Here is a 24,682-nt window from a genome sequence, read left to right as displayed (position 1 = left end):
AGTGATATTAAAAACCCTCAAGTGTCCCTTCCACGTACCTGACTAAAGTTATTAACTGGCCACATTTTGTTTTTCATTTTTTATTTTTTAATATTATTTTCATTTTATATCGTTTGTCCTATATCTTGGTGGAACCTTTGGAACAATTAACAATTTCATGTCCTCATGATTTTACTATCTTCGTTCCCCAATTTCCAGAGCTTCCCTTGTAGACCAGAGAACTTTTAGCAGAGGAGGGAAAGGTGAATGAGGAGGCAGCTCTGATTCCCTATCAGTACAGATTTAGAAGCTGGAGAATGTGTCATGGCTGCAAACTAGGCCAGTTACATTCAACAGGTCTACCTGGGTTTGAACTAATCAAGAAGTCAAGCTGTATCAGGGAAGAATGTGTAAACTTTACAGTCTATAGTATATGCAGTGTAATCACTTTCAGCCAGGAGAGGAGCCAGCTGGCTCCTCAGGCAGGCCTGCCCTTGTGGAATTGGTGGCTTCGGGCCTTAGGAGTGGAAGGTCTAGGCATTCAGTTTCATCAGTCCACTCAGAGCTGATTAAAACCCTAAGGGACTAACAGGGTCCAAACCTCCAAGAGACCCCGATTGGTACACCAGAATTTCATAAATATATGCTGAAAAATGAGTGCCAGAGTACTCTTGCATACCAATGGGCTCATATTCTCAATCAGCAGAATGTCTACTTGGGGGAAGTCAAATTATTTATTACATAAGGCTTTGATGAGTCAGTAGAAAACAACTGGAAGTGGCTGATCGTAATGTCTGGTGTTACCATGCTGTAGGAGCCCTAGCCACTTGGAGACTCCAAAGCTCATGCTCTATTTACAACACTGTTCTCTATTAGGAGAAAATCTGGCAGATAGGTTTTTCAAAGTCTAATGCAATTTTTTTTATTACCACTTATTCTTAAGTTCTTTCTCCTCTTCATTAGTTTGAAAAATCAAGCTAACTCTGATGTGAAAGATGAGTTGATTGGTTTCTCCTTTGCATATAAATCTTATGAAAGATATGGGTCATATAAAATCATCAGATGGTAGACCTTGGTGAAATACAGTGGGAAAATCAGATGCATACAGACTCTTCATCCTCAATAACTCAGACCCCTCTCCTTCCCTTCATCGGTACTCCCCAGCCCTGGTATCAAAAACAAAAACAAAGGGATGGTCAGGTGCTTAAAAAAAAAAAAAAAAAATACCTCCTGTGCTTGATTGCAGCCTTCTCTGATTGCAATGACAGGTAATCCTATCTTTCTTTGGTGGTTGATAAATAGCATACTGTGGAAAGTCACTTAGCCAGCCAAAGATTTCTTCCTCACAGCAAATGTGAGGCTAAAACACAAGGAAAAAAATTAGTGGGGTTGTATCTTAATCTTTTGGTTACCATATGAGGTCCATCCTTCCAGCTGGCTTTTTAAACTATTCACCTCAAAACAAACCTCAAAGCCACATTCTGTACAATGTGAGTGTCTGGTTTGTTTCTTAGTTGGTCGGTTCATGTTTTAGCAGGGATGCTATAGAAGTGTCATAGTTCCTAGAGAAGACACTTTCATATCAGCTTTCCATATTTTTCATTGCTAAATTCAAGGGACAGGGTTAAGATACCTTATGTGGTTATCACCTTCCCTGTAATCCTTTATGCTAACTACTTTCAGAGGACAGAGAATACATCTGTTTATTTCCCTTTATTTAGGCCCACATGTAATTAAGTTCCTAACTATTTTTTCCAAAATACAAATATCTTTACTGGTTTTCTTTATTACAAGAATATTATCACCCTCATTGTAAAACAAATAACTTAATAATGACTTTCTTGTGATCATGACATGCTGCATGTAGAATGATATGGCTCCATTAACTCTCTGCCTTCAGTGTCCTCCACTCAGTAACCATAGAGGGCTGAGAGAAAAGCCTGAGGCCCATGGGGAGGGGACAGGCCTCCAGAAGGGACAGGGCCGAGTAGGCGCTTTAGGGATATGATCCTGCTGACTTTACTGCGGTCCCTCAAGAGGACTCCTAGTATTTTTGTTGTATAGGTAAGAAAATGGAAGCTCAGGAACATTAAGCAGTTGGCCTGAAAGCATTTGGGTAGGGAATGGCAGTGGGGATTTGAACCCACTTCCCAAACCAGAGCCCATTCTGCTTCCATCTACTCTGATGCCAATTTGAGAGCCCAGGCCTGTGACTTAGGAAATTTGGCTTCTGCACCTGCCATTCTCAACACTTAGTAATGGAAACATCAGCAAATTCCTGACCCTGCCACCTTCATCTCTAAATGAGGGGACTGGCTAACATGATTTCTCAGGCCCCACAGGGCTCTGTGTATTGCTAAGATAGATTTTTTTTTTTTAAGAACACATCCCAATGGAGCAACTTGATGTCCCAATTTAATAATTCTTTCTTATGATTATAACATGCACAGATAGAAAAATCCCTCTCTTCACATAGGTGACCATGTGTACCTTTAAAAAAACAAAACAAAACAAAAAACCACCTAGCCTGGATGAATAAAGTCATTGTCCTCCTCTGTGGTCCTGACACCCACTGATCTTGAGCTCAGTACAATCTCTCTGTAGACACAGTAACTGACAGCAGCAGGGCTGAAGGTGTAGGGCTTCCACAGACTCCTTTATTTGTTCATATTTTTTTCTTCCCTCTCACAGGGACCGGATGCTGATGTTTGAAGAACTTTCAGATATCTTCTCAGACCATAATAACCATTTGACCAGCCGGGAACTTCTCATGAAGGTGAGGCAGTTGTGGGGGGATGCTGGGTCGCATTGCTGATGGCTCTGGAACCCAGTTAAGGCAAGAGTGGCTTGATGGCTCCCTACTTTCCTGCCTGTCCCAGGAGAAAGCCTGCAGTGACTTAGAAGACAGAATTTTTGTTTTTTTTGGGCCAAATCTGAGAAGCTCGGGGCTGAGAAAACTGAATGTCCAGCTCCTCGGTTTCACGGTTACACAACCAGATTGTGAAACTTGTGCTCATTGAGCATATCTCTTTAACGAGCCACGCTGCAGACACCAAGTGCTGGTGGCTTGGTGGGCGAGAGGCCCTGGAATATTCCTTCTCAGCAAAACTTCTTCTAGAATGACAGAGGCCAAGCCTGCAATTGCACATCCTTTACTTGGACCAAGTTGCATGGTTCATCAGCAATATTTATTGAATGCCAAGTGAGTGCTGACTTCTGAACTAAAGGCAGGTAAAAGTGTAGCTTGGTTGATTTTACTTCTCGAGACATTTTTTGAATGTCTGGTATCTGTAAAGCATTGGAGCGGCCTCTAGGGACATGAAGGTGATAAACGCAGAACCTGTCTTCAAGAATTCACCCTCTGGCTGGTGGATGTAGGACGAAATGAGAATAAGTAGTCAATAAAGGTACAAATAACAGGTTGTGAATGGTCATCAGAGGGAAACATAGGCCAGGTACTATCTTTGCAGCCTTCCTATAAAGTAGATTTTATCATCCTTGTTTTGCAGATAGCCAGGACTTGGAGAGGTAAGTACTATGTCTTAAATCACACACCTGGTAGGTCGTGGAGCTAGAATGTGAACCCTACCTGGCAAGACTCTAAAACCTGTGCTTGTATCATGTAGGCATATCATGTAGGCCTACTTGGGAGTAGGGGACAGGGTAGAGCTGAGAAAACTTCACGGAGAAGGTAAATCCGTAATTGAGCAACTATTGATTGAGTGTTCACAATGTGCTAGATGTCAGAGGTACACCCACCCTGAAGGCAGTCTCTGATCTTAAAGAGATTACATCTTGTGTCAGGGGGGTGATGGTAGAGAAGAAGACAATTATAAAATCGTAGGATATGCACTACCATAGCCCTGAACTGGGCAATGAGAGGATATGATCCTTGTCCTTAGTCTCTTTTGCTGCAAGTTGGAGATAATAATAGTATTTAGCCCACTGACCTCATAGAATTGTTTTGAAGATTGACTAAGATAAAATATTTGAAAGTGCTATGCAAATAAATGTATTTTTAGTATTTGGCATGCCTTGTGCATATGAAGCCAAAGTATGCATAACAAATGCAAGTAAGTAAAGTATGCACTACATATGCAAGCTTAGGACAGGCACAGAGTGGGGATGAAAGTCCAGTGGAGGTGGGGTCACTAAGAAAAGGCACCCACCTGGTACCTGCTAGATTTGTCATTCCTGTAAGGGCCTCTGTTATGGTCTTCTTGACTGGGTGTCCTCCTAAGTCCTGCTCTTCCTGCATGTCTCATCGTGGACTCTGCTGGGTACTCAGCCTGCCTCCTTGCTGGCCTGCAAGCCTCTTACAGGAAGGAACTGGATTTGTTTTCTCACTGTTCTATCCCTAATGCCTGACACAGTGCCTGGGATGCAGCAAGTGTTCAGAAAGTATGTTTGACTGCATGAATTGGTGGGCCTTAATAGTCATGTGACATTGAGACCTGCCCACTCTTTGCCCTCCTTGGACTAGGTGATATGAGCAAGGCAGTTTATGCTGACGTCTGACTCTGGATTTGGCCTACCTGATTAATGGCATGCTAACCAGTGCTTGCTGAGATCATGTTACTCCCTGCTTCACATCCCCCTGGATTTGTAGACTTTAAATGGAAACTCGTCTGGCTGGAAGGAGATGGCTTAGTGGTCTCCCTGTCAGGAACACAAAGCTAGACAAACCGGAGCCACACATTCAAATCCCAATAGCTCTGAGTCATCCCTCCAACGTAGATAAATTGAATGCTGTGCAGCTCATTGCCTGGTGGCAGTGTTCTGGCCGAAACCTTAGAAGCAAAGCCATATCTAGACATTAAAGGTCCCATAAACCTTTCTTAAATGTAGAAGTTGGCCCTCGTGCTTGAAGTTAAATTTCTTATACATGGCTCAAATCCCAAAGAAATGAAAAACTTGGCTATGAATTCCTGTGGTCTGTGCATTATCATTAACGATGTTGTAATGTTTTGGGCAGGCCATATGTATATGTAGGTCCCTTTCCAGTCACCTTTGTTGATCATTCTTCATGTGAAGTATATATCATTCTTCATATAATTCTGAGCCTTAATTCTCAGCACGGTTGTAAAAAAGAAAAAAAAATGAAATCAAGGTACTTAGGTTCTCGAAAAAACCCCTGGGAAAAATTGCTGGCCTCTGTTTCTAATATACCATTCCTGGACTTAACCTGATTTACCATTGGGTGATCTTAGTCTTAAACACTGATCTTTTCTTCCACCTCTGGGTAGATGTAATGATCCACCTTTATGATATTATGGCTGAGGCAACATAACAATTAGCAAAAACCTAAGATTTTCATTTTAATTGTTGGGGGAAAATGTTTTTATTTTTCTCAAAGATTATCTTAAACCTGTTTGTATCTCAAACAGGTTTGATTATGATTTCTCAAACTTAAGTAACTCAGAGCTGGTGAACTGTAAAGTCCATAAATTTTAAAACAGCAGGAAAGCAGAATGCCACCAAATCATCCCTGTTCTTGGGACTTTTAGTGAGAACTCTCCCTGGTGAAATTGATAAAAACAACTCTGAGAACAGCTGGCTGTAGTGGAAATGTATATGTAGTGAAGCTCCAACATACACTCAGGCCAGGGTGGGAGCAGGAGATTCTAAGGTCCATTCAGAGAGTTACCATTAACAACTTCTGGGTGATAATGTACCTAACATTGATTGAGAAGAATTCAGCGCCTCTATACATCCTAGTAGAAGAGGCCCAGAAACAGGATAGATAAGGGTAGCTGAACTCTGCCAAGGATGGAGATAGAAGGTGGGACTCAAGGGAGAAATTTTCACTAGGGAGAGAGAGGGGAGAGAAAGAGAGAGAGGAGCAGGAGGTTGGTGGAAGGAGAGGGAACAATTTGAAATTCATCTAAACAGAGGCAGTCATGAAGGATGGCATTTCCAAAGATGTGAATGTGGCGAAAAACATGAAGGTGACTTTGGCAGGAAGAAAAGACACCATGAGCATGAGCATGGCCAGCAAAGGAGTCCGAAGAAAGGAACCAGACCGATGCCTCAGCATACCTGTGAAAAGTTCCAAGGGGTTTCAAGGAATTGGTGGTATGAGAGCTGCAGAGCAAAGACTTAGGGCCAAGGAAGGAGAAAATTGACACCGATGGATTTTTGTTTGACATCTCATCTGGGAGAACTGGCACCAGCCTGTCTCTTCAGTTGCCCAGTCAGGATCGGAGTCTCAGTCTCTTGAAATCATGAAGTCATGAAATCCGCAGGCTTGCTCACGCTCACCTCAGCTCTTTACCGGCCTCCCAGTAAGGAGGCTGTCCTGAGTGCTATTCCTTTCTGTCTCTGCTGGTCTGTGACTCTCTGAAGCCTTTTAAACTTGTGAGAAATCCTTCCTAAGAACTTTAGAGATACCTTCAATAACTTCCACACCTGATACCTCTGCCAATGATCAAGAACTGGAAGGGAACCAGAGGGATCCACATAGGAAAAGCATGGCCATTTGCTTTCATTCCAGACAGAAGTATTTTCTCACTTCTAGCAAATTCTCAAGAATTTGGGAGAACTCGCCACCACCTCACATGGTAAATGGCACTTTCCTTCATCCCCGGGAGAAACTATAGGCAGGAGTCATTAAACAATATTGCTCCTTATCACCCTTTGTAGTAGAGTTAAAATAGATCATGAGTCACGGTGGGTTCTGGACCCAGGTTAAGGCTGATGAATGCTGGAAGATATTGATGCCTCGTTGCCATCGGGAAGGCCAAGTCTGCAAAAGACACACACTCCTGTGTGTGGTCGGGGAAGGTCACATGCTATGGTCACATCATAAATCCCAGCGAGACTGACAGAGGAAGCTACTGGAACGCATATCCCCCATCCAGATTGTGAAATTTGCCTCCCATTCATACACTTCCTGGAAAATGAGAACTTAACAAGACCCCGAAACCACAGAACCCAACACACTGTTCCATCAGCAGGCGGGAGTTTAGTCATCATCATTGAAGAGTTTGGCAGGAGCAGAGGAAGGGTAGCTGCCCGTCCTCAGGTGCCAGGAGGAAGGATTACCTTGTAGGAGTTCCAAACCTGAGAAAAGCAACCTCGGAAGACCAGGGAGGAAAACGAGGAGAAAAAAGAGGTGACAGTCTGGCTTTCATAGATTAGTGCTGCGGCACAATATTGGACTTCCTCAGAAAACTTCCGGTATAAAAGTTTCATTTAGCTAAGAAATACCACAGAAAGAGTCCCCAGAAAGAGTCCCTTTTCTCTCCCAGAATGCTGGCACATGTATTTCAGGCCAAGATCAAGAAATCACAAAATGTACTGAGGAAGAGGTCTTCATTTCCAGGGCATGTGATTATTCTGGGTGAAATTTGGGATATATAAAAATTGCCTCTGGTTCTGGGAACTGCTGGCCTCGTATTGACCATTGATTTTTATCACTTAATCAGGGGTTCCCCTTAGAAAGGGGTAGAGGGGACAGGATCATCCGAGGCCACCAGACCTTATTGCAAATAGACCTCTTACGAAGAGCCAGCCAAATGTTTACATAATTGAGCCCAGAGCCTGCTGGAGGCCTCTTGGTTTTGCATGGCATCCAGGCAGTGTGCAGGGGTTCCGGACCTGACCCTCCATGCCCCTTTGCTTGTTTGTGGTGCCGCTCTCCATCTGTGTGTGTGCTTCTGTTTCTTAGGAAGGAACCTCAAAATTTGCAAACCTGGACAGCAGTGTGAAAGAAAACCAGAAGCGGACTCAGAGGAGGCTTCAGCTCCAGAAGGACATGGTACGTTGGGCCCTCAGTCTTTTCTGAGAACCCAACAGAAAGCAGCCCTGTGTGGGTGGCGGGGCTTCTGCATGGCACTGACACCTTCCATCTGCAGGGCACCCCTGCTTCCAAGAACATTCTCCATCCTTCATTTATTCTCAGCAGCCCTGGCGGGTCTATAGGAGACATATCATCACTCCCATTTGATCCAGTGGGAAATCAACACTAACAGTCACAAATCATAGCGTTCTCTGGAATATTCTTTCTTCTGGAGGTAGAAAGCAAAATCGGCAGTAGGGAGACTTCCTTCTCTCTTACTGTCCTCCTCCATGAACTCCTGCCCTTAGGAGCTGCTGCCCCGGGGCCTTGAGACCTCCTGGGAATGCCTACTGAAGTCAACTTTGGTGCATGGTGGCCTAGGACATGGGTGCTGAGGAAAGGGTGTCTGCTCCCAGGAGGACTTGGTCTATGTACTGGCAGATCTTTTCATTTGTTTGAAAACCTCTGTCCATTTTCCAGCTCCCCATACTAATCCCAAGGACTAACCAAACCTCATTTTTCCATACTCAAAGGACATACCTCCCTCCTTAAGACTGAAAGATAGTTACTATCTTTAGCTTTATCTTAAAGCTCTATTTTAAAAATTCTCCTTTTAGCATGGAAGGGGGAAAACCAGAGAGGGGATTAGACACTGGCAACCTCTATATCTCCTCATCCTGGTTTTGGGAGGATTTTCTCCTTCTTTGGAAGGCTGGACATAAATCAGAAATGTTGTTTTTGAATGATAGGACTCTTCTGTGCCATAAAGCTGATAAAACATTTTACAGCATTTCAGACTTTCTTTGGTTGTTCAAAGACAAGTTAAAAATAGCTGCTAAAAAAAAATATTATTTTAGTTCAGGATAAGACCTTGTGCACATAACAGAGGAGGACAAACTGCCCCTGAAAGTGAGTCCTCGGGGTGAACCTCTCCAGTCAGCTCTGGGCAAGGAGACAGCCAACCTCACATTGAACAACCTGGGCCTGCCCTGGCTGGGATTCTGTTTCCTTCCAGAATTTCCCAAGTGCCTGAATGGAAGTGAGGAGAAGGTATCCATGGCAGCCACTTTTTATTTTCTCTTTAGAAAGGCTAGTGCCTCAGTGGCCTTATGGAGAATTGAGATGATCTCAAAGAAAGTTTTATGAAATTATTTTTTTTAATTTTTATTTATTTATGATAGTCACACACACACAGAGAGAGAGAGAGAGAGAGAGAGAGAGGCAGAGACACAGGCAGAGGGAGAAGCAGGCTCCATGCACCGGGAGCCCGACGTGGGATTCGATCCCGGGTCTCCAGGATCACGCCCTGGGCCAAAGGCAGGCACTAAACCACTGCACTACCCAGGGATCTCCAAGTTTTATGAAATTAGTACCGTGTATATACCTGCAGCTGAAGTGATTCAGCCTTCATTTCCAAGGGACAATTTTTAAAAACCAAACTTTTTATTGTGGAGTTACAGGACCACTGAGATCATGATCTGAGCCAAAGGCAGTTGCTTAACCAACTGAGCCACCCGAGAGGCCATTTTAATAAGTGACATCCCATGCTCTTGTGGGTCACACTCTTCCTCAGTGTACAGTCACCCACCTTTACCACTGGTGAGGCCGCTCCAAACCACCAGGAGTATCTGCACACTCTGAAAGAGAACAGGCATCGCTTGAAACTGTGCAAGCGAAATATGAATCCTCTGTGAACACTCTTGAACATACTTGCATGCTCTCCTGGCTTTGAGGCTTGTTTTCCTAACTTTCGAAGTTAGAGATTAGGTGATAACGGAATTCCCATCCTTTTTAACAATTTTAAAAATTTCAGTTGTGGAGGATGACACTAATGGTCTTGAACGGTCCTTCATTTTCTCCAGATGTTGTCAAGGCTTACCTGGCCGTTCAGAGGTTGCTGCTTTCATCTATGAATGGTATCTTGCCCAGTTTAGCCAGCAGTACGTACATTTGCTCCAGCATGGAGGCTATCGAAACCCTTCAACTTTTTAGTAATGTCTGTTTTGCTGTGCTTGCTCCTCAGGGTGTGATGCAGGGAACTGTGCCCTACCTGGGCACCTTCCTGACTGACCTCACCATGCTTGACACGGCTCTTCAGGACTACATTGAGGTGAGTTGTATGCAGGTGGCGACTTGGATGCCCAAGAGAGAAATTGATTTTATCAGTGTCTGTTGAGGGCCCATTATTTACACAGCACTGTGTCAGGTGCTGTGCCAAATACAAGGAAGAGTAACACCAATAGTGGCTCACAAGCCAGTGGAAGCTATATATCAAAGCTGCAGGGACTGTGGAAATACTAGGAATTCAAACAGAAGTGCAGCGAGAGATGAAGGGAGGGTACAGCGAGTTCCATGTGTGTGGGTGGGGAGGGCAGGAGTGATGGCAGGACCTTATGAAGGAGTGGGTTTGAGAAAGTCCTTGAGGAGCACTTCGGCAGGTAGGGCTGAGGAGGTGATTTGCCCTAACCGTCTCCTTGGTAGGGTAGAGAGGTGGTCAGATCTGGATATTTAATTACTCTTTCCTTTGTTCACATAGTCACCTGCCCTGAGGCACTCTTGTGCTTTCTCTCCTGTGTGTGTTCTTTCCCTCTCTGTGGGAAGAGAAGTGAAATTTAAGCTATGAGTTAGTAGCTGTAATCAAATATTAAGTGGAGAGGGGCAGCCTGGGTGGCTCAGCGGTTTAGCGCCGCCTTCGGCCCAGGGCGTGATCCTGGAGACCCCGGATCGAGTCCCACGTCGGGTGCCCTGTATGGAGTCCGCTTCTCCCTCTGCCTGTGTGTCTGTCTATCTCTCTCTGTCATGAATAAATAAATAAAATCTTAAAAAATCTATTAAGTGGAGAGGAAATTTGACACTTGAAATGAGATGTAAGGATTGCTGTATATCTAAGTTTCCGTCACCTCCCTGGCTGTCAACGTGCCATGAGTCTACTTTTCCTCTATGAGAGTTAGCAGGCCTAGTAGCCCTTCTGCATGAACCTACCTCCGAACCTACCTCCAAGCTCATCATAATGTTGTGGGTGTGCTCATGTTTTGCATTTCCCGAGCTCTGTCTCTTCACATCCCCTGTCTCAGCTTATCTCAGGAAACATTCATTAGCACTGGGGAATTTTGCGGGGAGTGACCAATGATTTAGAAGTTAAATTCAGCCCACTGAGAACAGGAGCTGGGGGATGAAGAATTGAAACTTAACTTTTCACAAGGCTATGTAGAAGCCACTTCCCTTTTGATAAACCATTGACAATTTAGTTTCCAGGATGAGTCAATGACCGTCTGTTTTTGTTGCTTTTTGGTTAAGAAATAAAGTGGAACATTTACTCGAACGTTTGCCCTAACTGGTTCTGAAATGTACTTGGATTCTGAATTGTAACTGCCTTATCATGACTATTTTAGTTGGTTTTGGACATCTTATAAGAAGGCTGTCTGCCTATCCTGTCCTGTTATAATTAAAATAGTATTTTTCTTGAGGCAAATGGTGCTACTCTTCTACATAGCAGCTATAATTGCAGTGTCATTAATAACTGTGACTTTATCATCCCTCTGACATATTTTTATGAGATGTAGTAAAGGGGCTGTATTTCAAAGTAGCTTGGTTTGACACTATTAATTTTTCATTTCAGGGTGGGCTGATAAACTTTGAGAAAAGGAGAAGGGTAAGTAGAGGCCTTGGCTGTAGTGTTCCATTTTACTTCACCTGAGCATGAAAAAAAAAAAAAATGAAGCAAGGACTTAGGCTTTTTTTGTAGAGGCAAAAAAAGAAAAAAAAAAAAGAATTGACATTTATCAAGCACTTACATGCAGTTGTGCCTTGTGCAATCCTGTGTACTTCTTCTCCAGAGTGCCATGAAATAGGTTTTATCTACCTCGATTCCCAGGTATGGAAACTTGCCCCGAGAGAGACGGGATAACAGGACCAGGGGTTGCCTGGTAGTGGAGCAGGGATGAGATCTGGTCCTGCTGCTGCAAAGCCCACATTTCTTTCCTCACTCCTCCTCTTCTCTTCCTTGTAGTCAGCCTCGGCAATACCAGGTTCATCCTATGGAGGAATAGGGGTTTTGAAAGAATAAATGACATATGGGAGAGTTAGTAAAGATGATGAAGAGTTAATAAAGATGGAGAGGAAAGGGTGTTCACTGTTATATGTGGATAATTCCTTTCTTGTCAGCATGGGAAGGGGTGAATTTTTCTGTGGTGAGGACGTGGATGGTTTTGCAAGGCACAAAAAGAGAAAACAGAGCTTTGAAATTTTGCTGTAGTTTTAGTGTAAAGATGGTGTGTTTCAATAGGTACTTAAATGATACAAAGGAAACTGAATGAGCAAAGGAATGCCTGCACCCCATAGCACTCAAGAGTAAGGAACCTTACTCACTCATTCACTCTTTCATTCCTCAAATACTGATGGCATGCCTCACATGGGCTAAGCACTCTGATAGGTTTGAGAATCTCTGTAGAGAAAGCCTGGTGCTCCCTGCCCTCATAAACGTCACAGTCCAGGAGGAAGGTAGGCAAGTACAGCTGATAAGGCCTGCTGAGCAGAAGTAGTGAATATCACAGGAAGATGTAGGAGGGGAATCTAACCCCAATTTGTGGAGTCAGAGAAACTTCCAGGAGGAAATGACAATTGAGTTAAAACCAAAACTTTGGGAACCAATCAAACTGAGCTCGTTAGTAGCAAGATATGCTAACATAGACAAATACTTTCTTCTCTAGCATGATGATAGATATTTCTTGAGGATATTGAGACCAAGAGCTGAAGTCATTGGATGGGAAGGTGATACCCATAGAACCTGCCCATTGTTGAGTTTCTTCTGTCATGTCCTGTGATGATGAAACAAATTCATTGGCCTCCAGAGTTACCCATCTTTGTCCTTTAACTTCAGAATAACCCTGGCTGGTACTCTCTTTCCTTTTAAGACTTTGGGAAAATTTGAGTATAAAACCTAAAGCTAAAGCTTATACTCTTTGCTGCCTTAAAAAAAAAAACTTTATTGAAACATCTAAAGAAGTATAAATAATTTTGGACATAATTATGCACTTGCTTCTCTCATAAGCCTTAAAAGATTTAGTTACAGGATTTACTGGAGTTGTAAAAACCCAAAGATTCGGGAAATCCAAACATTCAAGTTTATGAGGCCCTAGAATGCTTACATATTCATCTCTACCAAAACTTCTTTACTGAGGGGTCAGGATTGAAGAAGATGAGGATGGGGCACTTTAGAGCTTCCTGACTTACAGTAAATTTTTTCTTTATCTTTTAGGAAATAGAAATGAAAATTTAAAATATACCTTAGAAGTGTGCAGCTTTAAAAAAATAAATTTTCTATCCCTAGAATGAAAACATAAAAAAGGAAGCCACTGTGGGTTTCAATAATAACTAGTTTGGGTTGCTCTGCTAGCCTGTTTTGGTCATATAAATTACTTTTTCTAGGAGAAGGGAGGATTGACAAGCATACAAAGACCTCAGAGATTCAGAGTTAGAATTGTTAAGTTATTCAGTTCTTTTATTTCTAAGAAAGGCAGTACTTCGAGTCCTCCTCATTGGTTTTTGCCATTGTTTATTTTAATTATGTTGTGTCTTCATACTGAAAAAAGATACATTTGGTTGGCCTTATTATTTACTCTCTTTTGGTGTTCTGTCTGCTGTAGGAATTTGAAGTGATTGCCCAGATAAAGCTCTTGCAGTCTGCCTGCAACAGCTATTGTATGACACCAGACCCAAAGTTCATCCAGTGGTTCCAGAGGCAGCAGCTCCTAACAGAGGAGGAGAGGTAGGTCCACATATTGCCCATCAGGGTGGAGCTATGGTGTTGGAGAGAGGAGCACTATCTCCTTTTCCTTATTTGGCCATTTATTCAGCAGCTATTTAGTGAGAAGCTACTAGATTCTAGATCCTCAGTTTTCAAAGGGTAATGGTATAGCAGGAAAGGCTGAATTGATGGCATCAGAAGATGTGCTTTCAGATTCTTGCTCTACCATTTATTGATCTTTAAAATCTTGAGCAAGTCACATATTACATATTCTTCATTATCTTCAGGATACTCTCTATAAAATGTTTGTGAGGATCAAATGAAGTCCTATTTGGAAAAGCATTGTTTAAGTGCTGATCACCATCCTTATCGTCACCACCACCACTACCACCCCATCGTCACCATGTTTGTCATTTTTGTTAATTGGTACCAATTTCCAAGGAGCTTCCATTTGGGAAGGAGAGACAGACTCATGAAGAATTGAAATGTGGGGGGTGGGGCAGGTAACTAAAGTGCTATAGGATCTATAGGCAGAAACAATTTGGCCAAGGATGGGGGAAGTAGGGAAGATAATCAGTAAGGTGTGAACGTTTGGGTTAGGCTGCAAAGTAGAGACAGGATTTCACCAGGAGAACTGGAGAAGAACATTCCAGACAGAGGGAAGAACATGAGCAACAGCTTGGTGGCTTGAAGGGGTTGGCATCTGGGAGAACAGTGAGAACTCTGTTGTGGATGGGACAGATTTCAAAATCATGATTGACAAGCAAGCAAAAGTACATTAACTCCAGTGCCTTGAATGTCCGCCCAGAAGGGACGTAGTCTTTATCCCATGGTCCAGCAGATTAGAGTCTACAGACCATATCCAGCCCACCACATGTTTTATATTTTTAAATGGTTGGAAAAAAAAAGAGGATTGTAACATGGAACAGTTATTTGACATTCAAGTTTTAGAATCCATAAATAAAGTTTTATTGGAATACAGCCCATTCATTTACATCTTATTTATGGTTGCTTTCATGCTTTAAAGACAATTAAGTAGTTGGAAGAGAGACCATATAGCCTGCAAAGCCTAAAATATTTGCCATCTGGTCCTTTACAGAAAATATTTGCTAACCCCTGCCATAGACCAGGGGATTTCCTTGAAAGTTTATCATCAGGGAGAGCAAAATTGACAGCAAAATACGAATTTTGCCAATGAGGAAATTGAGATTCAGAGAGAAACTGAACTAGTTAGTGATAGAATTTAGTCTTCTTGACTCTACAATCTAAGCTCTCAAGGCTGTTGTATAATGTGGGGGCAAATCATACAACCTCTGTAAGCCTCAGTTCCCTCAGAAGATAGATGATTTCAGAGCTCTTTTTTTTAAATCCCAGAGTAGATTGGTCCTATTACATTAAAACAAAACCTGTGTTTTAGTACTCATTAGTTGGTAAAAATTTTTATCTTTACCATGTAGAAAATAAAGCAGTTAACTGCCTCACCTTACATTTCTGGTCTGATGATCGGTTTCTGTGAGTTAACTTTCTCTCTAGATGTACATCCTTCTCACAAATGGGACATGCATACCATGGCTGGTGTTCGGAATCAGAGAGTCTAGGCTCACAATATTAGCTGTAATAATTAAAATTTTGTCAATTGTAAAAATTGACTTTTTAATGGATAGAGGAATCTTGCTAAATATATCCCATTTTTTTCTTAGCTTATTTACCACCACCTCTAGAGCTTAAGTTAATATTTGGAAAATTCCTTCATCAATGAATACCCACACATGAGCAAACACCTGGACATAGCTTTAGATTTAAAAAAAAGTACACATCATTAACAGCTTAAGCTACTAGTCAACACACTTACCCTTCCACACCTACCCAGAGCCGGATACATCTATTAGTTAGAGTTATGAGCTTTCATAAAAGACATTTCAAGTCAGCTCTAAATCCCTCTTGTGCTTATGGAAGTTATTTCTGCCTGGCAGGTAGATGTCTGAACTTGGAGCATTTTAAATTTAGGATGTTTTGGCAATTAAAAATCCTATTCAGATATCTTTACCAATAATATAACTGCCTATGTCTGTTCACTCAAGATTAGACAGTTTGCAAAAGTCTCTTCTTTCATTTCTCTTAGATAAGAAGTTGAGCACATGTGCCCCCACACGCAGAGTAATGAAGGGAGGTAGCAGACAAGAAATCATTCTCTCCCTGGCTTAGTAGTGGGATGAGAATGATCAGGAAACAGAGTGGAGTCTGCCTTTGATGCTGCCAAAGCGCACAAATCCCTCTTTTGAGGCATGTGGCACCAAAGGGTCTCCGTCTGGGGATTAGAGCAGGGGGCACAGTGTGTAAATTTGTAAAATCTGGTCGTTCAGTCCATCCGCTCTGACGCTGGTGGTGGAACAACATGGTACGTACATCTTTACTCTTTTAATGACCAGAGACTTCCTCTAAAACAAAATCGGCAAATCGTGTGAATTTCAGCCTGTTCTTCGTTCTCAAGCTCTGACCTCACGAGCTCCCTCCTCTTCCCCAGCTATGCCCTGTCCTGTGAGATCGAAGCAGCTGCTGATGCCAGCGCCACCTCGCCCAAGCCGCGGAAGAGCATGGTGAAGAGGCTCAGTCTGTGAGTGTCGCCCGGGGATCTTGGGGCCCGAGAGTCAGGGAGGAAGGGTATTTAATCCCGAGGCCCTGAGCAAGGACAAAAGTGAAGAGCAGCTCCCTCCCTGATTGAGGGGTTGACCTTCTGTCATGAACTTTCTGAATCTCTTCCTCCTTCTGCACTGTTCCTTCTGGTACAAAGCACCATCATCTCCCAGCCTGGACTGGCTCTCCCAATGGCCGTACCGGCTTCTGGCCCCAGCCTTGCCTCAACAGGTCGTTCTCCACCAAACAGTCTGGTAACCTCTTAAAACATTCACCAGATTATACCACTTCCTTGCTTAAAAAAGCTCTCGTGTTTTTTTTTTTAATATTTCATTTATTTATTCATGAGAGATGCAGAGAGAGAAGCAGAGGCAGAGGGAGAAGCAGGCTCCATGCGGGGACCCTGATGCAGGACTCGATCCTGGGACTGTGGGATCACGCCTGGAGCCAAAGGCAGATGCTCAACCACTGAGCCACCCAGGCGTCCCCCTCTAATGGTTTTATTTGAAAATAGCACCCAGACTCCTTAGCCTTGCTTAGGAGGACTTTCATGACCTTCCTGCAGTCTTCCTGGCCACCTTCCCCTCATGCAGCCTTCCCCCTTGTTCACCGGAATCCAGCCATGCCAATCTTGCAGCAATCCACCAACTGCCCCAGGCTTGCTGCTGCTTCAGGGCCTTTGCACATGATGTTTCTTTGGCCTGGCATGCTCGTTCTCTGTGGCTGGCTCCTTCAGATGCAGGCAGCAGTGTTACACCCTGAGAAAGCACCCTCTCTGATGCTTGCTTGCTTGTTTATTTATTTTTTTTTTATTTTTTTTCTCTCTCTGATGCTTCTGCCCACCCCTATCCCTCTCAGTCATACTGGCTCTTTCCTACAGTGGAACATACGCATGGCTGTGTGCCCTACTCAGTGCCAGGCGGGCAAGACACTCCACAGCTAACTTCATGATACCTGTCTCCCTTTGAGTGAAAGCAGGAGTCCTTACAGTGGCCCTCAGGACTCTTCAGGAACTGCAGTGTCATCCCAGTCCTGCCTGCCCATCCCATACCTGTCTGTCCTGATCTTTCCCGGCTCACTATACTCTGCATTCCAGCCACCCAGACCTCTCCCAATATGCTAGGCGTGCCATTTCTTCTGCTTAGAGCACTGTTCCCCAGATAGCCAAATGACTCACTCCTCACTCCCTTCAGAGGTTTGTTGAAATGTCACCTTCTCAGTGAGCCTTCCCCTGACCACCTTATTTAATACCATAACATATCCACCTTACCTGCCCATGGCACCCTCTCTCACCTGCACCTGCTTTGAATTTCTCCATTGCCTTTACCTCCACCTGACATACTGTAGGTTGTGTGTATCTGTTTATTATCTAGAATGCAGACTCCACGAAGGCAGGTGTGTACATCTGTTTTTTGTTCATTGCTGTATCCCCAAAACCTACAGTGGTGCCTGGCACACAGTAGATAATTAATATTTATCAATAGAATAAATCGGGCCATGTACCAACACCATTTTAAGAACAACACATCTCATCCAATCCACAAAATAGCCTAAGTGGTAGGTTCTACTGTTATACAAACTTTATAAACCAGGAAAATAAGGCACAGAGAGGGGAACCAGTGTGTTAGTTATTGGAAGATCTGGATTCAAACCCAAGGTTTGGCCATGGAGCCAAACTTGTAACCTTCTTGCCATATTGCCTGTGGGAAAAATACTTTCTGAGGGAGAGAGGAAGGAAAGATTGGAGCAGTAGGTAAACAGTGGAGGAGGGAGAAGAGAAGGGAGGGACAGGGTGCAGAGGGTGGGAGGGAAGAATGAGAGACTGGTAGCTTAATAAGAACCTGTGCTTTCATGGTAGCCATTTTTACAGAAGAGCCTCAAGGGACCGAGTCTATGTCACCAAGTTGATCTCTTAGACATTAGACTCTGAGGGACATCAGACTAATGAACCCAATGAAGGCTTCAAGAAGTCAGTGCAAGGAAGCAAGGATTGTCATTTGATTAGTCTATTTGCTCTTCCCTTTGAAGACCTGTTCCTGTGTCTGATCTTTTGGGTGTCCCAGTGGGTGTTGGCCAGGGACAAGCAAGCACAGTGATTAGGGAATATTGAACAGGTTTTTGTGGCAGGGTGGCTTGGGAGCCATACTGACCTAATAGACCCCAACTCCACCACTTACCTGCTGTGTGAACTTATGTGTCTGTGTCATCGTTTGTGAGAAAGGGACCATCATGTCCATCTCAATGGGTTGTTTTAGGACTGGTGGGGTTGTCACACTCCTCAAATGCTGCCTCGCTCTCAGAGGGTACCTGGAAAGCTACCGTTATTTTTTTTAAGAAACAACTTTCTGCTACTGTCTTTTTGAGTCTTTTTTTTGGGGGGGGAGGGGGTCAGGATTCTGACTGTTTCTGTGGGTTTTTGATGCTTTCCAGCACTGTCTATCCACCTACCTCAGTGGGTCACAGTGGGACATAGAAGCAGGCATGGCACATGAACTTGGATATTGCCATATTCCCCGATGTGACATATGAAAGTCCTTACTGGGTGTGATGGCATGATGTCCCACTTATAGAAGCTGCTTGGGCTTCCCCCTGATATCAGGTGACATGTGAAGATGACTTTGGGCCATGTGATTGTATAGAAAGCATTTTAAAGGTAATCTTGATCTCTTGCCAGACCTCTCTCTGTTTAGATGCCAACTGGCCTCCTGAACTCTAGATTTATGAGCTTGTAGATTGACTCCTATAGAATTTTCCATAGTATCTTGCTATCTTTTCATCATTGCAATCATGGAGGAGAATGATCTCTCTTTTGAGATAACCCCAGGGCCTGACCAAGTCTTGTCAGCTGCTAAGATTGGTACCTACACAGGGAATCAGGCTCCCTGACAAGGTAGTCAAGGAATGCCAGGCATCTTGGTGGTCCTCTGCATCAGAAATAATTAGAAATTTCTGGACCTGCTATGACAGTCAGAAGTCTGCACAGGTAGATCCAATCGTAAGTGCTAGTACTTTTGCTCTCTTGCTTTTCCTTCCCCATCCGTAGGCAGTAGCCACTGCAGACACATTTTTACGTAACTACTTCCCACTACCTTCTCCAATGTAACTGTCCATATGTATTGTGCTGGGGACTCTAGCACCCCTGGGTCCTCTTTCTGCACCAACTCTGGCACGTGAATGAAGGGACGTTCACATGAAATCAGGAGAAGCAGGATTGTCACAGTGCAGTGTCCTGCATAAAGTGGGTGGACATCAAATACACGTCTCCTTGGTGAAATCTTGCCAATATGCTTGAGTTTAACCTTTGGTGTCTCCAGTTGAGTTTGAACATTTATCGTGAATAAAACAGGCCACATTGCCACTCATCATATTTCTTGTACATAAAAGGGAGTTTGTATACCTATCGATTCCCAAAATGTTTTGTGATCTTGGCATTTTAAAAAATGTGTAAAATGTACTTTCTGCCCTCCTCACATTTAATGACCCATTTTCCAAAGAGTCTGGAAAGAATTTGGGGGGCCTTAGTGGAAGGTGTGCTTGGTCTGAAGGTTGGAGATGCCTACGATTGCACCAGAATTAACCTTTACAAAGCAGAATTGACCTCAGAGATTTGTACAAATGGAAGAACCTTTTTTATTTACCCTTTGAAAAATTTCATTCTAAGCCAGACTCTCAGAAGATGGGCCGAGGACCACGAGTCCACAGCCTTCGAAGGTCTTCTCGTAATTCATGGAGGAGTACAACAGCGGTGTCATTTTTTTCTCCTGTGAATTGTGATCAGAGTTTAGCTCTTTCCCCTTTAGCCCAGTAGTGCTTGGAGGTCCCAGAAAGGAGACGACATAGAAAATGGGGCAAGAGGTGGTGGGGTAGAGATGAAGCAGAACAAAGATGTGCTTCAGGTCTTAAAATTTGATCATGTAATTCCTGAAATAGTTAATGAAAAATCAAGCTACTTTTCTTTCTTTTTTTTTTTTCAAGCTACTTTTCTACTATTGTTTCTACTATTGTTTTATACAGTCAGTGCTTTGTTTGGGGTTGGCTGCATTTGCTAATTTCTTTACATGCCTTTCCTTCTTGCCCCTTACCCTTCCCTCCTCTTACTCCTTTCCATGTCATCTATTAATGTAAACCCTCTCCGTCTCTGTCTGAGAACATCTTTATTTGGTGCTCACTCTCCGAATTCTGTTAGCTGGGTATAGAATTCAAGGAGGAGGGCAGCCCAGGTGGCTCAGCGGTTTAGCACCACCTTCAGCCCAGGGTGTGATCCTGGAGACCCGGGATTGAGTCCCGCGTCAGGCTCCCTGCATGGATCCTGCTTCTCCCTCTGCTTGTGTCTCTGCCTCACTCTGTGTGTCTCTCATGATAAATAAAATCTTAATAAAATAAAAATTCAAGGAGGACCATTCATTTCACTCAGTACTTTGAAGACATTATTCCCTGTCTTCTGACTTCTGTTGTTGCTTTTGAGATGTCTGGTATTTGTTTACTTACTATTCCTTTGTATTATGCCCCCCCCCTTGTTGCTTTTAAGAACTACTTTTGTCTGATATACCATTAGATAGTTAAAGTGAGGATTGAGTCTTATTTATTCTATTCAAGACATTGTTCTTGGGTCTGAGGATTCATTAGTTCTGGAATCTTCTCAGATAAGGTCACTCTTCCATTCTCCCAATTGTCTTCTCTCCTTACACATATGTCAGCGTTTCTTATTCCAATCTCCATGCCTTTTGTTAACCTTTCTTATTTCTGTGTCTCTATATTTTGATGCTGATTTCTGAAGATTTTCATCAGATCTGTCATCTTGTTCCAGTTTTTCTCTTCAATGTTTATTTAATCCTTCCACCGAGTTTCATTTAAGTCACTAAATTTTTCACTCTAGAAGTGAATTTTATTTTTCAAATTGTCTTCCTGTTCCTTTGTCAGGATCTTGTTCTTAACTCTTGTTTTCAATTTCTTTTCTTATGTCTTTAATATCTTAAGCATATTTATTTTATACCTGGCCCATGGTAGACACTCAAATATTTGTCAAATTAATGACTAAATTATTAGGGTTTTTTTTTTTTCTGACAAGTCTTGTAGGTCAGAAGTTCTGAAGTCCTCAGGAGTCTAAATTCTGTTTAGACTCCTCTTGTTATGCTTGTTTGACTCTCTTTGTGTGGGATATTTCCTCAGGTGTATTTTGTAATTTTGTATTATGAACTCATCTTTATCAGAAAATCCTCTTCATCCTGATTTGAAGGTATATTCCTCCAGAAAGATTTTCGTTTTCTAATTCTAGTTTGCACAAGTATTACTGGTCTGAGAGCTCCTACTTCCTAGGTCACATGGGTAGCAAATCTGAGTGAGGTGCTGGCCAAGATCACACATGATTTCAGGGGAGACATTTTTCTTTCACCCAAGCTCAGGCCAAGACAGATAAGCTTCCTCGTTCCCTTCCTGTGCCAGTAGGAAGATATTTTTCTAGCCCATCTTTTTACATGGGTACAGCCCTTTGAGTGTCTTGGTTCTGCATAAGGAGTTTCAATTTCAACTCCACACCTTACATAAACAGAAGCCCTCATCTTTGGGTCTGTGTGTTAAAACCCGTATCCCTAGTTTACCAAGATTGGTACTTCCCACTCTGCATCCAAAGCAGCTGCAGAATTAACTCACATTGCTTCTGGTTTTCAGTTCTCTTTTCATTTCTGACCTGTAGGGATTTTCCTTACTGTCTTGCAAGCTCAACTTTAAAAACGTTTTTAATGTTTCTTTTCTAGTTGTTTTATAACGAAGCAGTTAGCTTACTGTAGTTCACCGGATTGTTGGAGACAGAAGTTGTCCTCCTTGGTTTCTTGGCCAAAGTAGTGCCAGCCTTCTTCCTTAGCCTCATGCATAGCTCATTTTATGGTGGGAAGTGATAGGGATGTGGTGATGGTATTTTGATCCTACCAGAGTGGTCTACAGCATGTTAAAAAATGGAGAACCATTGGGATCCCTGGGTGGCGCAGTGGTTTGGCGCCTGCCTTTGGCCCAGGGCGCGATTCTGGAGACCCGGGATCGAATCCCACGTCGGGCTCCCGGTGCATGGAGCCTGCTTCTCCTTCTGCCTGTGTCTCTGCCTCTCTCTCTCTCTCTCTCACTGTGTGCCTATCATAAATAAATAAAAAAAATATTTAAAAAAAAAAAAAATGGAGAACCATTGACCTAGAAGGACCTCAGATTAATATGGCCTCTCATTCAGCTAATCAATCTGTGTGTTCTTTGAGGTTGGAAATTACCTATTTGGATAAGATGTTTCCTGTGATGTTAGACACTTTATAGGAAACATTTTCCAATAATGGAAAATGCAAGATTGACAAAATAGCTAAGGGGTTATTTAACACAAAATATTTGCTTAATCATAGATTCCAGATTTGTAAGAGCCCAAATGCCTGTCATTATGTTTTTTCCAGACTGTTTCTGGGGTCAGACATTATTACCAGTAGCACTCCCACCAAAGAGCAGCCCAAGTCCACTGCCAGTGGGAGCTCTGGCGAAAGCATGGACTCCGTCAGTGTGTCATCCTGCGAGTCAAACCACTCAGAGGCTGAGGAGGGCTGTATCACTCCCATGGACACACCTGATGAGCCTCAAAAAAAGGTATATGCTTATTCCCTTCCCACAATTCCTAATCTAAATACCTGATGGAGTTTAGTGTTTGCCACATGAGGATGTCTGTTTTCAAGTTTATCACTCTACAGTATTTTGAAAGTCATGTTTATAAGAGCTGTCAAAGCAGAGTTCAATCTGAGGACCTGTTCCTTATAGAAACTGGTCTAAAAACAATAAGCATGTTGGTTTATTCATCTAGCCTTTGAAATATTGTTCTGGACCCACATCCAATGGTGACTGAAAGATTGTGGCCTGTGACATGAGTATACTTTATTAAGTAGGCATAGGACTTTCTTAGGAGGAGTAAAAAGTCAAGAGACAGAGATGTGTTAGGCTCTTGGTGTCATACCTTGTCTTACATGCTTTTTACCACAGAATCTTACATAGGAAACGACTCCTAAACTCAGTGACTTAAAACAACAACCCCTATTCTCTTGTGTGCCTGCAGGTTGGTTGATGTAGGCCGGCCTTGGCACAAGGCCATGGATTTGGTCCAGGTCTGCTCTACCTGCCTCTCATTCTTCTTGGATTAATGAGGCTATCCAGGTCATGCTATTAGTATGCTAAGACAAGTGAGCAGGAGAGCAAGCCCAACCCTACAAGTATGTATGAAGCCTCTACTTTGATCATAACCACCAACATTTGACTGACCAAAGCAAATCATGTGGCCAAATCTCAGATAAAGAAATGAGGCAGGGAACTCCTTCTAATGGGAGGAACTGTGGAGTCACAGGGCAAAGGGCATGGATGCTGAGGAGAATAAGGAGTTGGTATCAATTATAAAATCTGCTGTGTCCCAGAAAAGAGAAAGTAATAAGAGGTGATAAAAGAATTCTCATAGAGGGTTTCCGTTTTCCATGGCTTTATAAAGAAATAAAAAAGAAACAAGATTTGTCTTAATCTTCTGTACACATCTGCTTCAATCTGTTGATCAAGAAGCTTGAGTCAGAGATTTCAAGTGTGACATGACTAGAACTTGCACCATTTCGGGGAGACTTGGGGCAGCCAGACCTGCTGTGGGAGAGACTGTTGACCCCTTAGCTTATGCATAGGCCAATGAGGTGGACTATTGGAGGTAAGAACTCCTCCATTGTTCGTATCTGCCATTCTATAAGGGGGTCAGTGTACAGTTTCACACTGTGTTACAAACAACAACAGTATGGGAACCCTCAAGTGACCTTGTCACAGTGTAACCAATCCAGGATCAGGACTCATCAGGCTGAGATGTCTCAGGTGCTGCCCCTGCTGGATTTCTTCCCTTTCTACTTGGAAATCCAGAGACACATCCTCCAAATGTTGAAAGAAAAGCTCTATAAATACCTATGAATCTGTTCCTTATTTTCTTGAGCATATTTCCTAAACCAGTGATGTAATCATCCTTCATAACTTGACATACAGCATTGAACTTGTTAAAATCTGGAGTGAAGTCTCATTATTCACCTGTTGACAAGTTCTTGTGCTTTGTAGCCCCCTCTTCTGATGGTAGACATCATACAAAAGTGAGAGTAGAGCTATTGCATGCATCTTTTTGGGATTTCTCCCTGTCCAGGAAGAGAGATGGAAACATCTTCACTGCTGGCAGTGCATTGGATGTGTGCATAGGTCCAGATCATGTCTTTGAAAACTACTCAGAAGACCAGTGTGTGTCACTTGCACACCTCTTGCTGTATCCTTTCTGGCTCCTCTCTAAACACACTGGTGCTTCAGTGTCTTACACAAGTCATGAATTTTTATTCTTCAGATGAACCTTTCTAAGAGAAACCCAGGAATTTCTCTGGGTTTAAAGCTGCATTACTGACTTGAATGCAGGTAGTTGCTGGGCTCCAGCATCCTTGAATGGCAACTGGAAAGGCCTTGGTTGCTGCTGCTCACTGCATAGAGGGACCTCAATGACCTCCATGGTTACTCCCTACAGT

General features: G+C 43.0%; 1 protein-coding gene across 3 annotated transcripts in view; it reads left to right on the top strand.

Moving 5' to 3' along the window:
• The window catches only part of RGL1 (ral guanine nucleotide dissociation stimulator like 1), a 256,134-nt gene that overhangs the window by 219,354 nt on the left and 12,098 nt on the right, over positions 1-24,682 (top strand). For all 3 annotated transcript variants that reach the window (XM_055319220.1, XM_055319218.1, XM_055319219.1), the window contains 7 exons: positions 2,671-2,755; positions 7,649-7,738; positions 9,783-9,869; positions 11,379-11,411; positions 13,405-13,526; positions 16,030-16,119; positions 22,568-22,754. In XM_055319220.1, coding sequence (XP_055175195.1) covers positions 2,671-2,755; positions 7,649-7,738; positions 9,783-9,869; positions 11,379-11,411; positions 13,405-13,526; positions 16,030-16,119; positions 22,568-22,754 — 694 coding nt within the window. The remainder of the gene's footprint in view (positions 1-2,670; positions 2,756-7,648; positions 7,739-9,782; positions 9,870-11,378; positions 11,412-13,404; positions 13,527-16,029; positions 16,120-22,567; positions 22,755-24,682) is intronic.

Source organism: Nyctereutes procyonoides, unplaced genomic scaffold (genome assembly GCF_905146905.1).
Source record: "Nyctereutes procyonoides isolate TBG_1078 unplaced genomic scaffold, NYPRO_anot_genome, whole genome shotgun sequence".
NCBI lineage: Eukaryota > Metazoa > Chordata > Mammalia > Carnivora > Canidae > Nyctereutes > Nyctereutes procyonoides.
Note: the sequence above shows the minus strand (reverse complement) of the source record. Positions and strands in the feature narration are given on the sequence as shown.